Source organism: Echinops telfairi, unplaced genomic scaffold (assembly GCF_000313985.2).
Source record: "Echinops telfairi isolate 266 unplaced genomic scaffold, ASM31398v2 ScPeMD7_5;HRSCAF=22, whole genome shotgun sequence".
Classification (NCBI taxonomy): Eukaryota; Metazoa; Chordata; class Mammalia; order Afrosoricida; family Tenrecidae; genus Echinops; species Echinops telfairi.
This window is the reverse complement of record NW_022103901.1, coordinates 23,005,371-23,025,028: the sequence shown is the minus strand read 5'-3', so window position 1 is coordinate 23,025,028 and position 19,658 is coordinate 23,005,371. Positions and strand designations below refer to the sequence as shown.

The window sequence follows — 19,658 nt, the reverse complement described above, 5'->3', positions numbered from 1 at the left end:
GTTTTGTGGTACTTGAATAAATAGTGCTCATGTGTTTAATTACTATTAAATCAATTCCCATTTGTTATCTGTCATAGCAAGTCAATAAAATAAATGCTGTGCCCTCTCTCTAGCACTCTCATGTTTATTTAATATTTATTGGAGCAGAAAGCCCAGTTTTTCTTCCTCAGAGCAGAGGGTGGTTTTGAACTGCCCACCAAGAGGATTGTAGCCCAATGTATAACCACTACACCACAGGGTGATAAAGGATTCTTGTGTTTATTTAAATATTTAATATGTGTCTAAGACCATTCAAGTTTTCAATGAAAAATAATACAGATTCATTTTTCCCCCCATCGATTGCCTTTTTCTCTGGCCAAAAAACAAAACACATACAGTTGAAGAACCAATAAAGAAAATTCATAGTACCGACAACACACAACATTCCTCTAACTCTTTAATGCTTCCTCCCCCATCACTACCATGACCCCAGTTTTAGCTTACAAATCTTGCTGGACGGAAACATGGACGCTGGTACAGATAACAGCTCTTAACACATGGAATCCAGAACAGATAAACCCCTGAGGAACAATAATGGGAGTAGTGATACCATGTGGGTAGGGGGAAGGTGGGGAGAAAGGGGGAACCAACTGAGTGATTGGGGGATAATACACATACACCCTGAGGGGGATGAACAACAGAAACGTGGGTGAAGGGAGACAGTGGGCGGTGTAAGATATTAAAATAATTTATCAAGGGGTTGGGAGGGTATGGGTGGAGGAACTGCTGCCAAGGGCACAAGTAGAAAATGTTTTGAAAATGATAAGGCAGCATATGTACAAATGTGCTTGATACAACTGATTTATGGATTGTTCTAAGAGTTGTCAGAGCCCCTAATAAAATGATTTATAAAAAGAAAAAATGAATTATCCAGAACAAATTTCTTTATGTAAAAAAATAATTTTATTATGGTAAAATATCTAAGACATTTGCCACTTTAACCCCTTGTGAGTGTACAAGTCAGTAACATAAATGACATTCGCTATGTTGTGCTACCATTGCCAGCATCATTTCTAAAAGTTCCATCGCTGAAAACACAGTACTCCTTTCAGCAATAATGCCCAGTCTCTCCTCCAACCAGCCCACTGCGTGCCGTAGAGTTGATGCCAATGCCTAGTGACCCTGTAAGTCAGTGTAGACCTGCCCCTTTGAATTTCCAAGAAAGCCCAAAGAGCAGCTCGCTGATGGTTTCTCACAGGGTTCTGTTCCCACCAGCATCAGGTAACCACTAATAAACCTGTTTCTATGCATTTGCCTATTAGATATTTGATGCATGAAATATTGCAATATTTGTCCTTTGGCATTTGAGTTATTTCAGCATACTGTTTCAAGATCCATCCAAGACATAGCATGTATTCAAATTTCATTTCTCGTTATGGCTAATTAAGGTCCCTGGGTAGTACAGACAATTTACACTCGGGTACTTATTGAAAAATTGATGGTTTGAAGCCACCCAGTAGCACCCGAGAAGGCCTTGGAAATTTGCCATAAAGATTACAAGGGGGGGGGGGGATTACATACACAAAAATTCAGTGGTGCTCAATTTTGCTCTAACACGTTGGGTCACCATGAGCTGGAACTGTCTTTCGTTTGGTCATTTGTTTTATGGCTCATTAATATACCATTGCATGTATATACTCTTGTTGATCCATTCATACTGATAAGACACTTTGGTTGTTTCTATCTTTTGACTATTGTGAATAGTGTTGTAACATGGGTGGGTGTACATCCTGATTTCAGGTCTCTTGTATATACACTTGCGAGTGAAGTTGCTGTGTCAGATGGTACATGATGAGTCAGGACTCAATCAATAGCACCTAGCAACAACAACATGGTAATCCTTTGTTTAACTTCTTGAAACACCACCTAATTGTTTCCCTAATGACCACCACCTTACAGCCTCACCAGGCATGCACAAGGGCTCCAATTTCTCCACATCATTGCCAACATTTGTTATTTTTATCATTTTACTGATAGCAGCCATCTTTCGCAGTGGTTCTCAACCTTCCTAATGCTGCGACCCTTTCTTTCAAACAGTTCCTCATATTGTGGTGACCCCCCAACCATAAAATTATTTTTGTTGCTACTTCATAACTGTCATTTTGCTACTGTTATGAATCGGGTGTCCCCTGTGAAAGGGTCATTTGACCCCCAAAGGGATCGTGACCCACAGATTGAGAACCGCTGTTTGTGGGTATGATGTGGTAATTTATTGAGATTCTGATTTGCAATTCCTGGATGGCAGTGTCAAGCGTCTTTTCATGTGCTTATTGGCCATTTGCATATCTTTTGGAGAACTACTTAGGTTAAAAAAACCTTAGGATCAGCTTAACTACTACACATGTTAATAATGTAGCAAAATGGATGTATTCAATGTGATCTTATCCCTACTCCTCCCCACCCCACCCCCACATACCACTCTAATACTTTCCCCGATTTTTGCTTTCAGCATGATCCATAACTTTTTCTTGTCTTAGGTGCTACTGTGAAAGGGATGTTCCTGTGACCCTAAACTAGGTGCGTTAGGGTGGGTTCTCTAGAGAAGCAAATCCAGTGACACATGTATAAAGAAATTTATAGTCACGAAGGTGCCTCACACAATTGTAGAAACAGGTAAGAAAAGGCTGGTGCAAATCTGCAGGTCAAATGTTAAGCTAGATCATTTTCCTGACTTGTGTTGCGGCCAAGGTGATGAACCAGGAAGCGGAAAGACTATGGTTGGTAGGTGCAGAAGTGGATGAATCCCTTGTTGGTAGATCAGATATCAGGCTCTGATGGCTCCCAGGGTCAGCAGGCAAAATGGTGGGCTGTTGGCTTAAGTCCAAAGACCAGTAGTAGAGCCAGATGCAGGGTTCAGCCCAGTAGGAAGCAAGTCTACATTGTCAACTTTTATACCACATAGGCCACACCCCTGAGGAACAGCATCAGACTGCGACCTGAATAAGGTTACATTCTCCCCTAATCTTGCCACAACTGCTTGGTTACTACTAGATAGATCCTCTCGTAGAGTTGATTACGTTGTGTTAAATCACATCATAGGCAAGGCCTAAACTGCCAAACGACTGAGACTCTGACCCAGCCAAGTTGACACAAAACGATCACACTAGTATACAAAAATATACTTTACATAGCGAAAAGAAAAATCAACAGGAGTATAGAAAATTGAAGTCCTCTCCCCGCAGCATTGTCTTATAGAGATGGCCATTGTTGACAGTCTGTTGGGTCCTAAAGACATTTTAGTGCCATTAAGCAAGATGTGTGTGTATTGTTGTTTAAACAAAAAATATATTTGACTACTATTTTTTCAACTTATGATAGCTTTAAATACATATCTTTCTTTATAATGGCTGCATAATCCAATTGGTCTTTCCATTTACCGGTGCCTTTGTTGATATCCATTTAGATTTTTTTCCAGGCTTTTGCTATTATAAACAATGCTCTGTGAACTGAAGCTTTTAGTCACAGAAAGTTCCATACTTACTTAGTCCTTTTCCTGTGATGTGGTATTCAGGGGCATCAAAATGTTCATGGAAAAATTCCATTCTCACCAAACTTGACCAACGCGTTCCATGGGTGAAGGAGGAAGAGGTTTTGCATTGGGGCCATTGAGTGTATGTTAATGGTGGTGGAATAATTTGGGAAAGGATATCAATAATGATTGTACAACACAAAGAATATAATCAATAGCACTGAATTATGCATGTAGAAGTTATTGAATTGGAAACTGCTTTGTTGTGTATATTTTTGCCCCAATTTAAAAAAATACATTACTAACAATGAGTACAAGGAAATAGAAAATGTTCTAAATTAACTGTGGTGATGCTTTTACAACTCTTCTTGATATGATTGAATTATTGAATTGCATGACGTGGATGAAGTGCGAATAAAACTTTTTAAATTACATTATCTTTTCATTTTCCATGAATTTTTTAAGGCCCTTTAGTATGTTATAGACTAGAAAACTATAAATCAGATGAACAACTGACAAGGTTCTCGAGCTAAGGGTTAGCGGATCTGGATTTCCAACCTAGGTTCTTTGTCTTAAAATCTAGAACTCCTTCTGCTGCTACCCCACGTTGTCGTTTGGCTAAAACGGAAAGAAATAAAAACAACTTGTCCCCGTTGCAGATTCCTTGCCTTGGACGTGAGCAGCTAAATCTATGCTGCTCCTGGCTGTGGAATGCAAATGACCAAACAAGGTCCTCTATTTAGGAGCAACTTGTGATCTTCTACTCTGGGAAGGCTTTACGGTCTCGGAAACCCGCAGGGGCAGTTCTGCTCTGTCCTCTCGGGTCGTGGTGAGTCAGACTCCCCTCGATGGCTGTGAGTTTTCCCAGTTAGTGTGTTTATCGACTTTGGTGAAAGGAAAAAGGGAGTATGCGAGATGTCTCTCACTTATTAAATGTGTGTTCGGTCTTCCAACCGTCTCTTTTTTTTGTTAAACTCTCTGCATTAGTGTTACTTCCTTGATGGGTGAAGTGAGATGTTGCCCCTTGGTCTGACTGGGTTTCTGAGGGATTTGAAACAACGTGGTTGTGTAGCAGGATTTTATATCATAAAACTTTAAAAAAATTTTTTCTTGTTTTTTGTATTTTCTGATTTTTGGAAATAGAGGAAAGTACTAGGAGGCAAAGGGCATTTATAGACATCTAAATGCAGGCATAAACATATATAAATATATTTATATATAATGATAGGGAAATATATCTATGTATATATATTTATATGTTAAGTATTAAGGTAGCAGATGAACATTGGACCTCTACTCAAGTACTCCCTCAGTGCAAGAACACTTTGTTCTATTAAACTGGCGTTCCATGATGCTCACCTTCCTGACACGATCGCTGAAGACAAAGTGGGTACATAAGCAAATGTGGTGAAGAAAGCTGATAGTGCTCAGCTATCAAAAGACAGTGTCTGGGTTCTTAAAGGTTGAAGATAAATAAGTGGCCATCTAGCTGAGAAGCAACAAAGTCCACATGGAAGAAGCACACCAGCCTGTGTGATCATGAGGTGTCGATGAGATCAGGTATCAGGCATCAAAGACCCAGAATAAAAAATCATATCATTGTGAATGAGGGGGAGTGTGGAGTGGAGACCCAAAGCCCATCTGTAGACAGTTGAACATCCCCTTACAGAAGGGTCACAAGGAAGAGATGAGCCACTCGGGTTGAAGTATAGCACCAAGGAAACATACAACTTTCCTCTAGTTCTTTAGTGCTTCCTCCCCTCTACTATCATGACCCCAATTCTACCTTGTAAATCTGGCTAGACCAGAGTATGTACACTGATTCATATAAGAGCTTGCAGCAACACAGGGAATCCAGGACAGATAAACCTCTCAGCACCAATAATGAGAGTAGTGATACCAGGAGGGGAAGGGTGAGGGGGCGGAAGGGGGTACAATCACAATGATCTACATATGACCCCCTCCCAGGGGGACAGAACAGAAAAGTGGGTGATGGGAGACATCGGTCAGTGTAAGACATGACAAAATAATAATTTATAAATTATCAAGGGTTCATGTGGGAGGGGAGGGAGGGAAAAAAAATAAGGGACTGATACCAAGGGCTCAAGTAGAAATAAAATGTTATGAAAATGATGATGACAACATATGTACACATGTGCTTGACACAATGGATGGATGTATGGATTGTGCTAAGAGTTGTATGAGCCCCCAATAAAATTTTTTTAAATTCTCTGCTTTTCTATTGAGGTTTGTATCTATCTTACTCTGTTATTGTTGTGGGGTATGTGAAATCCAGGACAGGTAAATCTATGGAGACAGTAACTGGATTAAAGTTCCATTGGGGGTATGACAGGGTTGGGAGGAAATGGGGAGCTAATAACAATGAGCACCACCATGAAGAAAATGTTGTGAAACTGACTGGTGATGACTGTACGGCTCTTCTTGATGTGGTTGAACTATCAAATTGTATGATATGTGAATTATATGCCAATAAAACTGTTAAAAATCAGTAGATACAGGGAGAGTGGGCTTGTGGACTTCAGGCTACTTCTCCACCCAACAAAGAGCACATGCTACTGGCTTGAAAATGAACAACTACAAGATATACCCCATCATATACTCCTGGATCATGGCACCAAGTTACACACCAAAATAAAATTAAAAAATTTTTTTTTCAAAAAAAAATTTTTTTAAAACAAAAAAAAATTTAAGGACAGAAATGAATCAACTCTGATCAGGTCCTAAGAGAAAGAAATGCCTACTGTTCTTAGATGCCATATTTGGTGCCAGCCCTAAGCAGCAGTTTGAGCAAGCTGAGGACGATGCCCACATTCAGCTTTCTTCTTGACTGAAAGGTTAACCATGCTTTCCCTATCTGGTCTCAGTACTTCCAGAATGTCTGCAGACATGGGGCAGGAGGGAAGCTCCGCTGGCTCATGTAGTAGACAGCAGTACAGTGTCAAAAGCTTCTCACCGCTGGATTTTCCTCCTTGTAAAATGTTGAAAATCCAAGTGGCCAAGGAAGTTGTGAGAGTGATCTACTACCTGGGAGTTCCCATGTCTCCAAAACAGTGGCTCGAAGTCAGCGAGCCCCTTTCGCTCAGTATTGCCAGCACAGGGGACACACGGCTCTCCCTCCTTTGCTCACAGCCTAGCCATTTGTGGGGCTCAGCATCGTAGGTTCCCTTCTCTCTCTCTGGTATCCCTTCTCCCCTGCCCTGTGTTTCATACCTGCTGCTCTCAACCTCCAACTAGTCGACCCAGAGTGACTGATGATTGGGAAGTAGTTTCCCTATTGAGGGGCGGGGTTGATAGGGGTTTTGTGGACTCCGTTTGTAGGAGCCACTGTTAGTAGCATCTGATGGGAGTTCTCTACTACATGATGGCCATTAGATGATTAAAAGTTCAGAAAGAGACAATGATTTGAAAAATAACTTGGAGGAGAAAAACAAAGTCCCATGCTGGTTGACATTTGGATACATGACGTCAGCTCTCTTGACCTCTACAAAAAAGTAGTTCATGAGGTCTCCAACGATGGACCAAGGTCTGATTGCATCACAATCACCTAGAGCAGTGGTTCTCAACCTTCTAATGCCACAACCCTTTCATACAATTCCTTATGTGGTGGTGACCCCCCCAACCATAAAATCATTTTTGTTGCTACTTCATCACTGTCATTTTGCTACTGTTATGAATCGGGTGACCCCTGTGAAAGGATTGTTTGACCCCCGGGTTGAGAAGAGCCATGGTTGAAAATTCGTGGTCCCACACTTTACCACTGTTCTGGATCAGTCTCCAGGGTAGGGATGGATGGATGTGATGTTTCCTTAGCAAAAACCCAAGTAATTCCAGTGGCTCCCGTGGGTTTAAGAATCACTGCAGTCGATGAGCTAGCTCTCTGACACTAGGAGGTCTCTGAATCTCCTGCAGCGTTAGCCAGGTTTGTCCGGGGAGGGGCTGCTCCACCCTCCCAGGAAGGATTTGGCGCAACCTGGGAACCTGAAGAGGGCGGGCAGAGTCACCGCCCTTCCCACGTGGCAACACCTCCCCACCCCCACCCCACCCCCGGCTCAGGCCCAGGCAGGCAGCTCTCTTAATCACAGGTCTGAACCACAGCTTCCTGCCGACCCACAGGTTCCCAAACTGTCCCAATCCTGCCTGCAGGCTTCGTGGCGTTGGAGAGGAACACAGCGCCCTGGGTGAGGGGGGCTGCGGTGGGCGTGTTATTAACAAAGTGGGAACAGCTTCCTGGAGGTGAGCAAGGCGTTCTTCCCCGCCAAAGCCTCAGTGGTGCAGTCGGTTACCGTGGAGACCAGCTAACACTCCCGGGAGGGCATGCTGCTCTGTGCGGATGCTTGGAGGAAGTGGAAGTGGGAAGCAAGCGAGGGTGACCAGGAGACCCCTTCTCCCAAAGATGGAAAAATGAAAGGAGAAATGCAGGTGAGAGTGAGTGTGGAAAGGGTTGACATAGGTGCTAAGAGAATGTGGGGAACGCTGACCCTCAGCTCTGGACCGAGTGAGATTTAGGGAGCCTGTGGGGCCTTCCACACGCCTGTTCCGAGAGGCCAGGAATTCAGCTAAATGCTGGGAATAAGACTACAGGAGACAAGAAAGTTCTGGAGCTGGCGGGACAGAGACCTCGATGACTAGAGACATAGCGTGGGAATCGAACAATAGGAGACGCCCTCCCACAAGAGGATACCATCTCTTCCTCGGGGACAGGGGAGCAGTTTAGGGGGTTCTTGGAAAGACGGCCAGGGAAAAGGCCTCTTGTCAGACTATAGGGCACGGCTTTCCTAAACACAGGTTCCCGTGAATAACGGCATGGAGGTGTGAAGGTGCAGGGTGTGTCCCTAAGGTTGCCAGGGAGAGGGGAAAACTGAAGGGTGAATTGGTGAGGTAATCCAGGCTCCTGAGGCCTGACAAGCCTCCACGGAAAGATCCAGCTTGACTATCCCAGGGCACTGAAGAACAAAGGTGGACGGTCTAAAAAGGTAGCCCTCTGAAGATCAGAAAGATCAGCCTAAGGGAGAAGCGATGGGTTCGATGGGGCAAGACTGGAGGCTATTTCACATGTAAAAATACAAATGCCTGGGGCTGGCTTTATCCTAGTCAAGTATATAAGAGGTCCTGCCATGTGTAAGCCAGAAAGTTGGCCACACGTTTATTTGTATTACACAATAATCAGAGTCCCTTGTGCCCCAAAGGCCAGTTAGTGTGTTTTCTCTTCAGTGTGATGTGGCCCACCCACCACTGCCTACACTCGGACCCGCTTGGAGTGCATGTAACTCTACAGATGTTTTTGCATAGCTACTGCGGTCTGTTATTCGGCACCATCGGGTTCATTCTAGACTTCCGTGTAACAGAGTAGAACTTCCCATTGGGTTTCCTAGGATAGAATCTTTATAGGAGCAGACAATCAGCTCTTCCTCCTGAGAAGCCCAGGCTGTATAAAGTTTCATCACTAACCTTTCCCTTAGCCACCCAGCGCTTACCTAGTGTGTCAACAGGGCCCCTGGACTGTTCAAGGAGCTGTTTTATGCAGAGGTTATGGCAGTGAACATGACTGAGTCCCAGCCTTCATGGATTTTAATGATAGTGGGTTTACAGGAGAAAGTAGAGAGGCAATAAATAATAAATAGGCCAAGTCAATATATAATATCAGACTGTGAAACATGTTTGGGGGGGAACTAAAGCAGGGTGTAGGGGATTCTACTTGTGATAAGACACTCAAAGCAGGCCTCTCTACCATGGTTTCACATCAGCCTGAGGCTAAGGCTGAGGGTCCTGTTCTCTCAGCTCTTTCTGGCATCTAATCCCCAGTGCCATCAAATCGATTCCAACTCATAGCAACCTTACAGGACAGAGTAGAACTGTTCCCTGGGGTTTCTAAGGCTATGAATCTTTACAGAAATAGCCTCCCCTATCTTTCTCCTATGGAGTGGCTGCTGGGTTTTGAACCGCAGACCTTGGGCTAGCAGCCTGGTGTTTTAACCACTGCGCCACCAGGGGTCCACTCCATAATTAGGTTTGACTATGACAAACCTGAACACATTGCTCAAACCACACAAATGACCAAATATGAATGTGTGCCACTCTCTTACCCAACTTGCTCTCATCAAGTCAGAGCTGACTCATAGCGACCCCCCTGTGTGCTTCCGAGACTGTACCTGTTTACGGGAGTAGAAAGCCCAGTCTTTCTCCAGAAGAGCTGTGGGTGCTTTCGAACTGTTAACCATGCAGATGGCAGCCCTGCACATAACCACTATACCATCAGGGCTCCAGCCTAAGGCCATTGTGTCACTCTAGCTTTGAGATGAAATGAAGCTATCCACCCCTTGCTTCTTGACAGCATCCATTCCTTGGATCCCAAAGTCATTGAACACAGGGCCAGATCCCAGAAGTCACTTTTAACACTCGCTGACAACCATGCCATGTGATTTATTCTAGTTGTCATCTCCCTGGTGTCACCCATTGCTGAGACAGCAACTCGAACTCAGAGTGACCAGATAGGACATTGTAAAATAGAACTGCTCTGGAGGGTTTCCAATCTGTCAGTCTTGACAGAAGCAGACTGCTGGCGGTTTCAAATCACCACCTTTTCTCTTACCCGTCCTGCTTAAGCACTATGCCACCAGGTTCCCCTGGCATCTGATAGGCACTCTCTAAGTATTCTGGGAGCAAATAACCACTTCAGGGTTGTGTGCCGAAGTGCTGCAGTACCTTTTCATGGCATGCTACGTTTCGATGCGTACTTTGGATTTTACAGAGCATCTTTACATTCCCAATTTCACTTAATCCTCTTCAGGCAATTACTACCTGACCCCCGCTCCGTTTTGCAGATGGGAAATCCCAACCCTACTCTTGCCAGTCCACCTTCTTATTTTGAAATCCCCTCCTCCATCAGTCTTGCTGCCCCTGAATCCATTCAGGGCTGAGCATCACTCATGGAAAGACACACCCGAGACACCGACGGGGCTCCTAGTGGCATTCCTAGCTTAACAGTCCCTGCCAGCAGTTTTCCAGCAAAGGTGACCAATAGGAAGCCGTTTGTGTGGTTGTTTCTCAGAACTTGCCATATCATTTTGGTGCCCCCCCCAAACAGAACTTCCTCTGAAAGCAAGATGAAAGACCCCAAAGAGAAAATCAAGCTGCTGAGCCGTCACGAGGTTATTTAATTCATGATTTCATAAGAAGACACACACGAAATGAATGTGCGTGTTGCAGTTTGGGATGTTCTTCACTTGCTGTGTCTTAGCCAGTTGAGGGGTGGCGGTTGCAAATGATAGGAACCTAACTGAGCTCACTTACCCACAAAGTTGGGGGAGGCTGAGGCATGGAGTATAGCCCAGAACTCCAAAACGGAATGAAGTCAATTCTAACAAGGACCTGGGAATTCATTTGGAAATTTAAGAACTAAGGGAGTTTCTCAACAATCTTCACTCTCTTTATTCCCCTCCTCAAATATCCCAGTGTCTACCTGCTCCTGCTCGCATGTAGCTTATAGTTTAATGGAAGGGATGCATCCATTTCCAAAACACAGTAATTAATGTATCGTCCCAAATGACCTTAAGTGCTTGGAAGAATGGAGCACAGTTTTATAAACATCCCTATAAACCCAAACCAACTAACCAAACTGACAAAACTCACTCCCATTGAGTCAATTCCAACTCCGTGACCCCGTAGGATCCCTAAAACCATTCTTCTAGCAAACAGCCTCCTCTTTCTCCAGTGGAGCAGTTTCTAGGCTTGAACCACTTACCTTGAAGTTAGTAGCCCAAGCCCAGCCCACAGCACTCCCAGGACTCTTGAAATATAGTGGGCTACTGAAGAAGACTTCCCTGCGGAAGTGCACCGGGGCTGAAATGCCCAGGATGAGGAGGGTGGGGAATGCTATTGTTTTTAGGTGTCATTGAGTTGTTTTGACGCACGGTGACCCACTGCACTACAGGACGAAACGCCACTGGGTCTGGGCCATCCTCACGATCGGACTTGGGTTTGAACCCATTGTGGCAGCCACTGCGTCCATTCTTCTTGTTTTGCTGAGGCTGGGGAATAGGAGAGTAGGAAGTTCCCAAGCAAGGACGGCAGTAAAGACTCTAGATCAGAAATGCATGATGGGAGCCCTCACGCTGTCCTGCTGATGGCCTCCCTCATCTGGATGATGTATCTGTATTTGGGTGTTGTCTTTGTCCATTTTGAGATTTACCACATGTTCTCCTCAATAAATAAACTTGAGCTTAGGGTCTTTTGTACCCTAAAACCACCTACAGAAATGAGTAATGGTGCAATGTAGCTGAGTGCCGACTGTCTGAAGAGTGTCCAAGGTGTGTGGTGGTTAGATTGATGACTGAGCCATGGACAGTTGGGTAAACAACTGCCAAGCTGGAAGCTGCCCAATGGAGAGGTCCATGTAGCAAGAAACTGAGGGAGCCCTCCAGTCAATAGCCACCATGAAGACCTGACTGCTGACCACAACTTCATGAGACCTTGGGGCTGGATCCTCCCTTTGTCCAACCTGTAGCTGTGACCTCAGCTCCAAGCAACACTTTGATTTTGGCCTTTGAAGAGACCTTGAACTACACAAGACTTCGAAAGCACACCTAGAGCCCTAGACTACAAAAACTGGCTTGGAGCCTTGGCTATTTATCAGACAGTTTGTGCTCAGTCCAGAATTGACAGGGGTGAAGGAGCTGGAATCAGGACCCAGACTTCCTTGGCGAACTGTTTCACACAAAGCAGGTTTCTTAGTTGCAGGTTGAGTTCTGCAGTCTCCTCTGACATGATAAAGCTCCATGCAATGACAGCCTCGTATCATGGCGGGATAAAGACCACTCCCTGAAATCGAAAGATGTGGGTTCTGGGCCTGGGTTTGCCATTCCTTAGTGCAGAGGCCTAGTTCAAGGGTGGTGCAGACAGAAGATGGTGGGTTGAAACCACTAGAGGTGCCTTGAATGAAAGGCAGGTGGTCTGCTTCCAAAAGCTCACAGCCACCGTATCACAGTTCTACCCAGGCCCCTGGGGCCATCATGAGATGGCATTACCTGTGTGCACTGGCTGATTTGCTGATTTTAGCAATTGTGTTGTATGCCACAAACGGGGCTGGGGTGGTGATTTTGGCAATTGTGTAGTATTCCACAAATGGGGCTGGGGTGGTGATTTTGGCAATTGTGTAGTACTCCACAAACGGGGCTGGGGTGGTGGAATGGAAACGTTAGAGAGATGACTCTCCACCTTCACATTAGAATTAAAGAGAAGCCTTCTTTAAATAATAGAAGAAGGGGTGTAGCATCGGATCCCTTGTAAAGGATCACTCTAGAGGAGAAAAGATCTGATGAGAGCACCGTGGGGGTGCTGGAAGACCAGCTAGGTGCTACTGCAGTTGTCCGTGGTCGAGATCCTGGTGGCTTAGGCTGGAGAAATGTCAGTGGAGACAGAGAAAGGTGAAGAGATTTGACAGAGGTAAACTGCCTCCGAAGTAGAGGAACTCGAGAACAGGGGAAGGGGGATCCGCTTCTAGAGAACATCATGAGTTCCGCCTTTGGCAGTTGGGTGGAGATAGCCAGCGTCGGTCCTATACAGTTAGAAGTCTGGGCTTTTCATTGGTAGTTGGGCATGGATGAGATTGCCTGGGGAGAGGATGGAAAGTGAGAAGAATATCTATGATTTAGGCACAAGGAACATCAACTTATGCTCAGGTGGATGAGGGGAAGGAGATGAGAAGAAATGGGCAGAGAAAGAGGAAGCATGAGAGAGTACCTCATGGGAAGGCAGGCAATGAAGGAAACTCCCTCCACTTTCTCTGGTAGTCTTTTACCTTGGAAATATACGTGGCAGCCCCACAGCTTTTAATTTCAAATGCCCAGAGGGAGAATCTGATCTACCGTGGACACATGTGTACCACCAATTCAATAAATGGTAGCTGTGGAGCCTCGTCCCCTGGAGTGCAGACACAGTGCCTGAAGAACTCATTATTTTCTTCCTCTAATCCTGGTATTGGAATCCTGGTGGTCTGGCCAAATAGTCTTCTGTAAGTTACCTGGAGAGCCAAGTTCTTCCCTACCTCAGGGTCTTGACACCTCTCATCTCTGCTTAGTCTAGCCTTCACCCTAACCTGAACATGGCCTTCTCCTCTTTCTCTTTCAAGGTCAGAGCTCAAAATCCATCGTACTTATGCAAACTGGATTACTTTCCTTATTACCCTTTCCCATATCATCTTTCTTTAATAGCACTTGCCACAAGTTTGGATATGTTTACATTTTAGTATCTATTTATCCACCCCTAGAATAGAAGCTCTGTATGGACAAAGACAATGTCTATCTGAGTAGTTCTCAACTGGGAACAATTTTGTTCTCAAGGGACATTGGATAATGAGTAATGGTGCAATGTAGCGGAGTGTCGACTATCTGAAGAGTGTCCAAGGTGTGTGGTGGTTAGAATGATGACTGAGCCATGGACAGTTGGGTAAACAACTGCCAAGCTGGAAGCTGCCCAATGGTTGTCACAATGAGGAGGAGATGCTACCTAGTGGATAGAGGCCGGGGATGCAGCACACTGCCCTGTGATACACAAGACAACCCCACAACAAAAAGTCACCTGGGCCACAATGCTAAGGCTGATCATCTCTGTTATCTTGTTCACCAATGTAAACTCAGCACTGAACACATGCCTCATACCCAGTGGGTCTTCAATATGTATTTATTGAAATAATAAAAAATTGTTCAGCAGAACAGAGTTACTGTTTGCATGCTGCATTTACCTTCATTTTCTGTCTTCTTTCCTCCCTAGGAAAATAAGCTTTAAAGTATTTGTAGAATGGCTACACAAACAAGACACGCTTTTCACAGTGAAGACAATACATTTCAGGAAAACCATCAGTAAGTATCTTCTCTGAATTTGCAAATGAAAAATCATCAAAGTTTGCTTATGGGAATTGAGGGGAGCTAGCTGCCTTGGAGTGTGAATAGATGAATCAATGGTCATTATGTCTACTTCAGAGCTTTAGTGATCTGCCTGTCAGAACAATATAAGAAACTGTTTTATGAGCCTAGAGTTCATATTTGATCAGGACTCTACCAGAATCCTCCCGTTACGGCACCAAAATGAAAATCCATCTGGAATCCCTTTAGGGTCTCCCGGCAAGAGAAGGAGCAGTAATAACGTGGAGTTCAGGGCTGGGGCGTTGATCAGATCACTTCATGTCTTACAGCATGAGGAGAGATGCTGACAGAGATCCGAAGCAGCAGTTGTACCAGAAGGATATCAGCGGACATGGCAAACAGTCAGATCATGGATTGCTGGTCACACACGTAAACCAAACACAGGACTTGCTGGTAAATACCATACTGCTTTGACTGAGAAGCATGCTTACAAATGGTTGTGTTTTGCACTCAATGTAATTCTTCAGACTATAATTAGTTAAGCATTCATTTCTAAACTTCCTCCTTTAGAAATGATGGAAGAATCTGTAGACTGTTGATAGAAATTGTATAGCCTTCTTGGCCATGCTATTAAGTGATCCAAAGTGTGTGCAAATGTTGTCACCTCTACCAAAGACTGGCATCGAAAGGATTTAATTCTGAAATGTTCCCTCCTGAGATGTGTTTTTCTTTAGAATTCCCTAAAATCTAGCCCCAGAAATGAGTTTCAGGAGTGCTATCAGAGCAGTAGGGTAAGGACAAAGGAAACAACATCTAATCTGGAAGAACCCGTGCGTGGACCTAGGCTGACTCTAGGTGTGGAGAAGAGCGGTCTTCCTAAAGGATGGACCAGGTGTGTAGAACTCAGACCTGATTGTACTTTGGAAGCAGTTGTCATCAATGCTTGTCAGTGCAAGGCTGGCCATACCATCTCCCTAGTCTACAATGGAAATATCTTTGAAATGATAGTTGATCAAAAGCAATACAATTACCAGGAAAGTAGCTGTGTTTTGCTTTCTTAATCTTGGTAAGTTGCATTATAAAGAACACGAGGAAAGGTAACTGTAGTCTTGAGAGCCTAAGAGAATCTTCCCAAGACTTCAGACATGGGTTAGATCATTCAATGTCATATAAAAAAATACTCATTTTCAACTCAGCTTCAAGTTTATCCATGTATGTGGTGGAACATACAAGTGTGCAAGGACCACTCAATGCCAGCCACCTCTGGGCCCTCCTTTGCCTGACACATGAGCAGCCGTGGGACAGAGGGGATGGACTGTCTCAACCCCAAGATCTTCCAGAGTCATCCTTCACGTGGGGCAGGCTGTTATCAGATGTCCCCGGGCCAGCTCTGACTTACGGTGACCCTATGTGTACCAGAAAAGACAAAACAAAGCGAAGCGTGGTTACGCCTGCCCCATCTTCATGGTCATTGGTGCATTTGAGTTCATGATTGTAGCCATTGTATCCAGCCAGCTCATTGAGGATCTCCCTGATCTTCGCTGGCCCTCCACATACTCAATAGTATGTCCTTCTCCAACAATGGGACCATCCTGGTGATGTGTCCACAGTAAGCAAGTGGAAGTCTCAGGCAATCTACTGTGATTCATGAGCCATAGGGCTTTCGATGACTATTTTTAACCAGGGGTTGCTGGGCAGGCTTTTCTTCCTAGCCTGAGCTGGTCTGAAAGCTTCATTGAAATCTCTTCCTCACGATGACCTTCCTGATGTATGGCCTACCCTTGGCGTTTTGTGGGTGCCAGGCACATGGAGCATATGTAAGACATATTTAATATGTTTGGTATAACCCGCAGTCAAAATCTAGAATATTCTTAATAATAGATCTTCAAATGTTAATGATTCAAAATCCATGTCCTAAAATACTATGTTGTTGTTGTTGGTAGATGCCATCGAGTAAGTTCCAACCCATAGCGACCCCTTGTACAATAAAATGAAATACTGCCCAGTCCTGCACCATTCTCACAAATGCCCTTATATCTGAGCCCATTGTTGTAGCCACTGTGACAATCCATCTCATCCAGGGACTTCCTCTCTTTCGCTGCCCCCCCTGCCCCCCCCCCCCCACTTTACCAAGCATGATGTCCTTCTCCAGGCACCGGTCTCTCCTGATGCAAATGTGTGAGACGAAGTCTCCCCATCCTGGCCTCTCAGGAGCATTCTGGTTGCACTTCTTCCAAGACAGATCTGTTTATGTTCTGTTGGCACGCCGTGGTACTTTCAATACCAGGATCATTTTACATGCAGGGAAGACTGAAGAAAAATGAATGAAAAGTCGACCATAAAAACTCAAACCCAACTCACTGCTATTCCAACTCGCAGTGGTCCTATAGGACAAATTAGAACTGCTCCCAACACTGCACCTTAAGCAGGAAGCAAGAAGAGGATTTCGGTTTTGAAAGACGAACGAGTGCCCTCTAGTGTCCAGCTTATGGGAAAGTGTTTCCTTAAATGTGGGACAGGCGTGGTTTTAAGTGGTACGAGTAGGTGGTTCACGAGATCAGCAGATGTGCCACATTGGGTAAACCTGCTGCACAAGACCTCTTTAGAACACTGAAAAGCAAGAGTGTTACTTTCAAAACTAAGGTTCGCCTACCCCAAGCCATGGTATTTTCTTTTTTATATACATCATTTTATTGGGGGCTCTTACAGGCCATGGTGTTTTCAATCGCCTCATATGCATGTGAAAGTTGGACACTGATTAAGGAAGACGGAAGAATGGATGCATTTGAATTGTGGTGCTGGCGAAGAATGTTGAAAGTTGAAGAATGTTGGAGGACAAACAGATCTGCCTTAGAAGCAGTGCAGTCAGAGTGCTCCTCGGTGACAAGATGGGGAGAGCTTGCCGCATGTTCTCTGGACGTGTGATCAGAAGACATCAGTCCCTGTGGAAGGGCAGCAACCAAGAGGAAGGCCCTGGGGGAGACGGAGTGACACAGTGGCTGCCACAACGGGCTTGAACATGAGCACAATTGTGAGGACAGTGCGGGACCAAGCAGTGTTTCACTCTGTTGTCCCGGGGCTCATGATGAGTCAGAACCGACTCACCCCATAGGACAGAGTAGAACTGCCCTGGGGGTTTCTGCGTCTCTAATGGTTTGCAGGAGCAGGGAGCCTCGTTTTTCTCCTGCGGAGCAGCTGGCCCTTTCGAACCCGCCAGGCTCTGTGTGGGGAGGGACCGGAAGGCAGTGAGAGAATGTGCGGTTTCATGGTGGACTGCTAACCACAAGTTCAGACGTTTGAATCCCCTAGCTGCTCTTAGGGAGAATAACGAGGCTTTCTATTGGTCTCCAGAGCCCAAAGGGGCAATTAATTAGACCATGCAACCCTATTGTGTCACTGGGTGGAAATCGACGCCATGGCAGTGAAGTGATTTGTTTTTTAGAGTTGGTGGTACAGTGGATGATGCATTGGGCGGCTGCTACTGCAAGATCAGTGGTTGGAAACCACCTGCTGCTCCGAGGTAGAAAGAGGAGGCTTTCTACTCCAGTGAAGATCGACAGCGTTGGAAACCAAGAGAGGCAGCTCGGCCCTGTCCCATAGGTCGCTGAGTCCAGGATTGAGTTTTTTGAGTCGAAAGGCAAGGAACCTTGGTTGAGGAGAAAGAGGAGCCTGTTTTATGGATTCACAGCCTCAAAACCCTTATGTAGAGTCTTTCTGAGTGGGCAGGGGCTCCTGGTCATCAAGCATGGCCTGAGCTATATGATTGGGATCTGTTCCACCACTTAGTAGCTCTGAAGCTTGGGGCAAGTGGAATTTTCTGTGCCTCTGTTTCCTGGTCAGTAAAATGGCACTAGTGATAGACTCAAACCACAGGCTGAATAGTGTGGGAGGGAGAGGGGCAGGACGCCCACACACATATGCAGATTTGACGAGGATATTTGCATCCGCGGATTTACCTTTGTTGTAAGTACATCCATTCAGGGGGTGGAACATACGGGGTAAAGCTATGAACACTTCTTAGACCTAGCAAAATATCTTGTGGGCCTCCCTGGGGGATGGACAACAGAAAAGCAGGTGAAGGGAAATGTCGGACAGTGTAAGATATGACAAAATAATAATAATTTATAAATTATCAAGGGTTCATGGGGGAGGGGTGAACGGGGAGGGAGGAGAAAAATGAGCTGATACCAAGGGCTCAAGAGACCAAACTTCCTGGTTGGGTAGAAACTGTTGGAACTAGTATCCCTTATTCCCCCTTCCAGTCTTGAACTGCCCTCCACCTTACGTTAGAATGGTCAACCACGCAAGAGCAAAAGAGCAGCCATTTCCCCCAGGACATGGGGGAAAACGGAGGTGGATTAATGAGAAATGGGACGTCTGTGTAATTGGGTTGGGGGGGCATATTGGTCTTTTCTAGTTGGTTTTGGGTTGAAAGCAAAATGGGAAAATTGGGAAGCTGGCAATCATTGACTGTTCTGGGACATTGGTCATTTAGCTTCCGGGACTGGTTGCTGCTAAGGCTGTGAGACAAAGTCTGTTGTATTTTCAGTCTCTTACAAGGCAGCATGTAGTAAGTGACTTTAATTTCTAGACACATATTGATCCGTTAGGCTGATAAAGTGTGTTAGGGAGAAAGAGGGTGTGGTCAGGGCAATGGTCAGAGAGCACAGACCCCCACATCCCTTTGTTTCCTCAGCAAGGTGAGTTCTTAAAGCAGGTGGGATCCATTTGAGTTGGCACTTGGGTACCTGTGTGAAGAGAACCTGGGACAATCTTAGTCTTGCCTCTTTCCACCTTTTTCTACTTAACTGTTTTTTATCTTGTAGAAACTACAAGGGCAAAAGACCCAGCCTTCAGCTTGCGAGGACTCTGAAGATTGGCTTTCAACTCACAGTTTACAGTTTGAAAAGCTCACCTTGCCTGACCTCATCAGTCAAGGCACAGCTGTTATGTAAGTCTGTGAAGCCTCCCCTCCCCTCTGAGCCTGCACGACACACCCACATCCTGGGACCCCAGGCACCACCTTCAGGAGTCTTTGCTTCTTCAGGAAGGAGGGAAACCATGTCGGACAGAAAGTGCATTTCTCCACCCAGCTCATCCACCGTTTCGAATCCAGGCTTTCTGAGTAAGTACGTCTATCCCTGTCTTCCCAACCACCCAGAGCCCAGGAATTCTCATTTCAGCAGCCTGACCCCGGCATTGTTCAAACAACCATCTCTATGGGACCTTGGGAAGAGTTCTCCTCGCTTTAGACCCAGTTTTCTCTTTTC

General features: G+C 45.2%; 1 protein-coding gene across 7 annotated transcripts in view; it reads left to right on the top strand.

Moving 5' to 3' along the window:
- VWA3A (von Willebrand factor A domain containing 3A) overlaps positions 1–19,658 on the top strand; it is a 161,407-nt gene that overhangs the window by 87,248 nt on the left and 54,501 nt on the right. For 4 of the 7 annotated variants that reach the window (XM_045286101.1, XM_045286099.1, XM_045286102.1 and 1 more), the window contains exons 1-5: positions 7,802–7,948; positions 14,297–14,385; positions 14,718–14,841; positions 19,215–19,339; positions 19,436–19,513. In XM_045286101.1, coding sequence (XP_045142036.1) covers positions 14,324–14,385; positions 14,718–14,841; positions 19,215–19,339; positions 19,436–19,513 — 389 coding nt within the window. In that variant the 5' untranslated portion in view covers positions 7,802–7,948; positions 14,297–14,323. Of the gene's footprint in view, positions 1–7,801; positions 7,949–14,296; positions 14,386–14,717; positions 14,842–19,214; positions 19,340–19,435; positions 19,518–19,658 lie in introns of those variants that run through there. The other 3 variants (XM_045286100.1, XM_045286106.1, XM_045286104.1) reach the window with 3 other exon arrangements.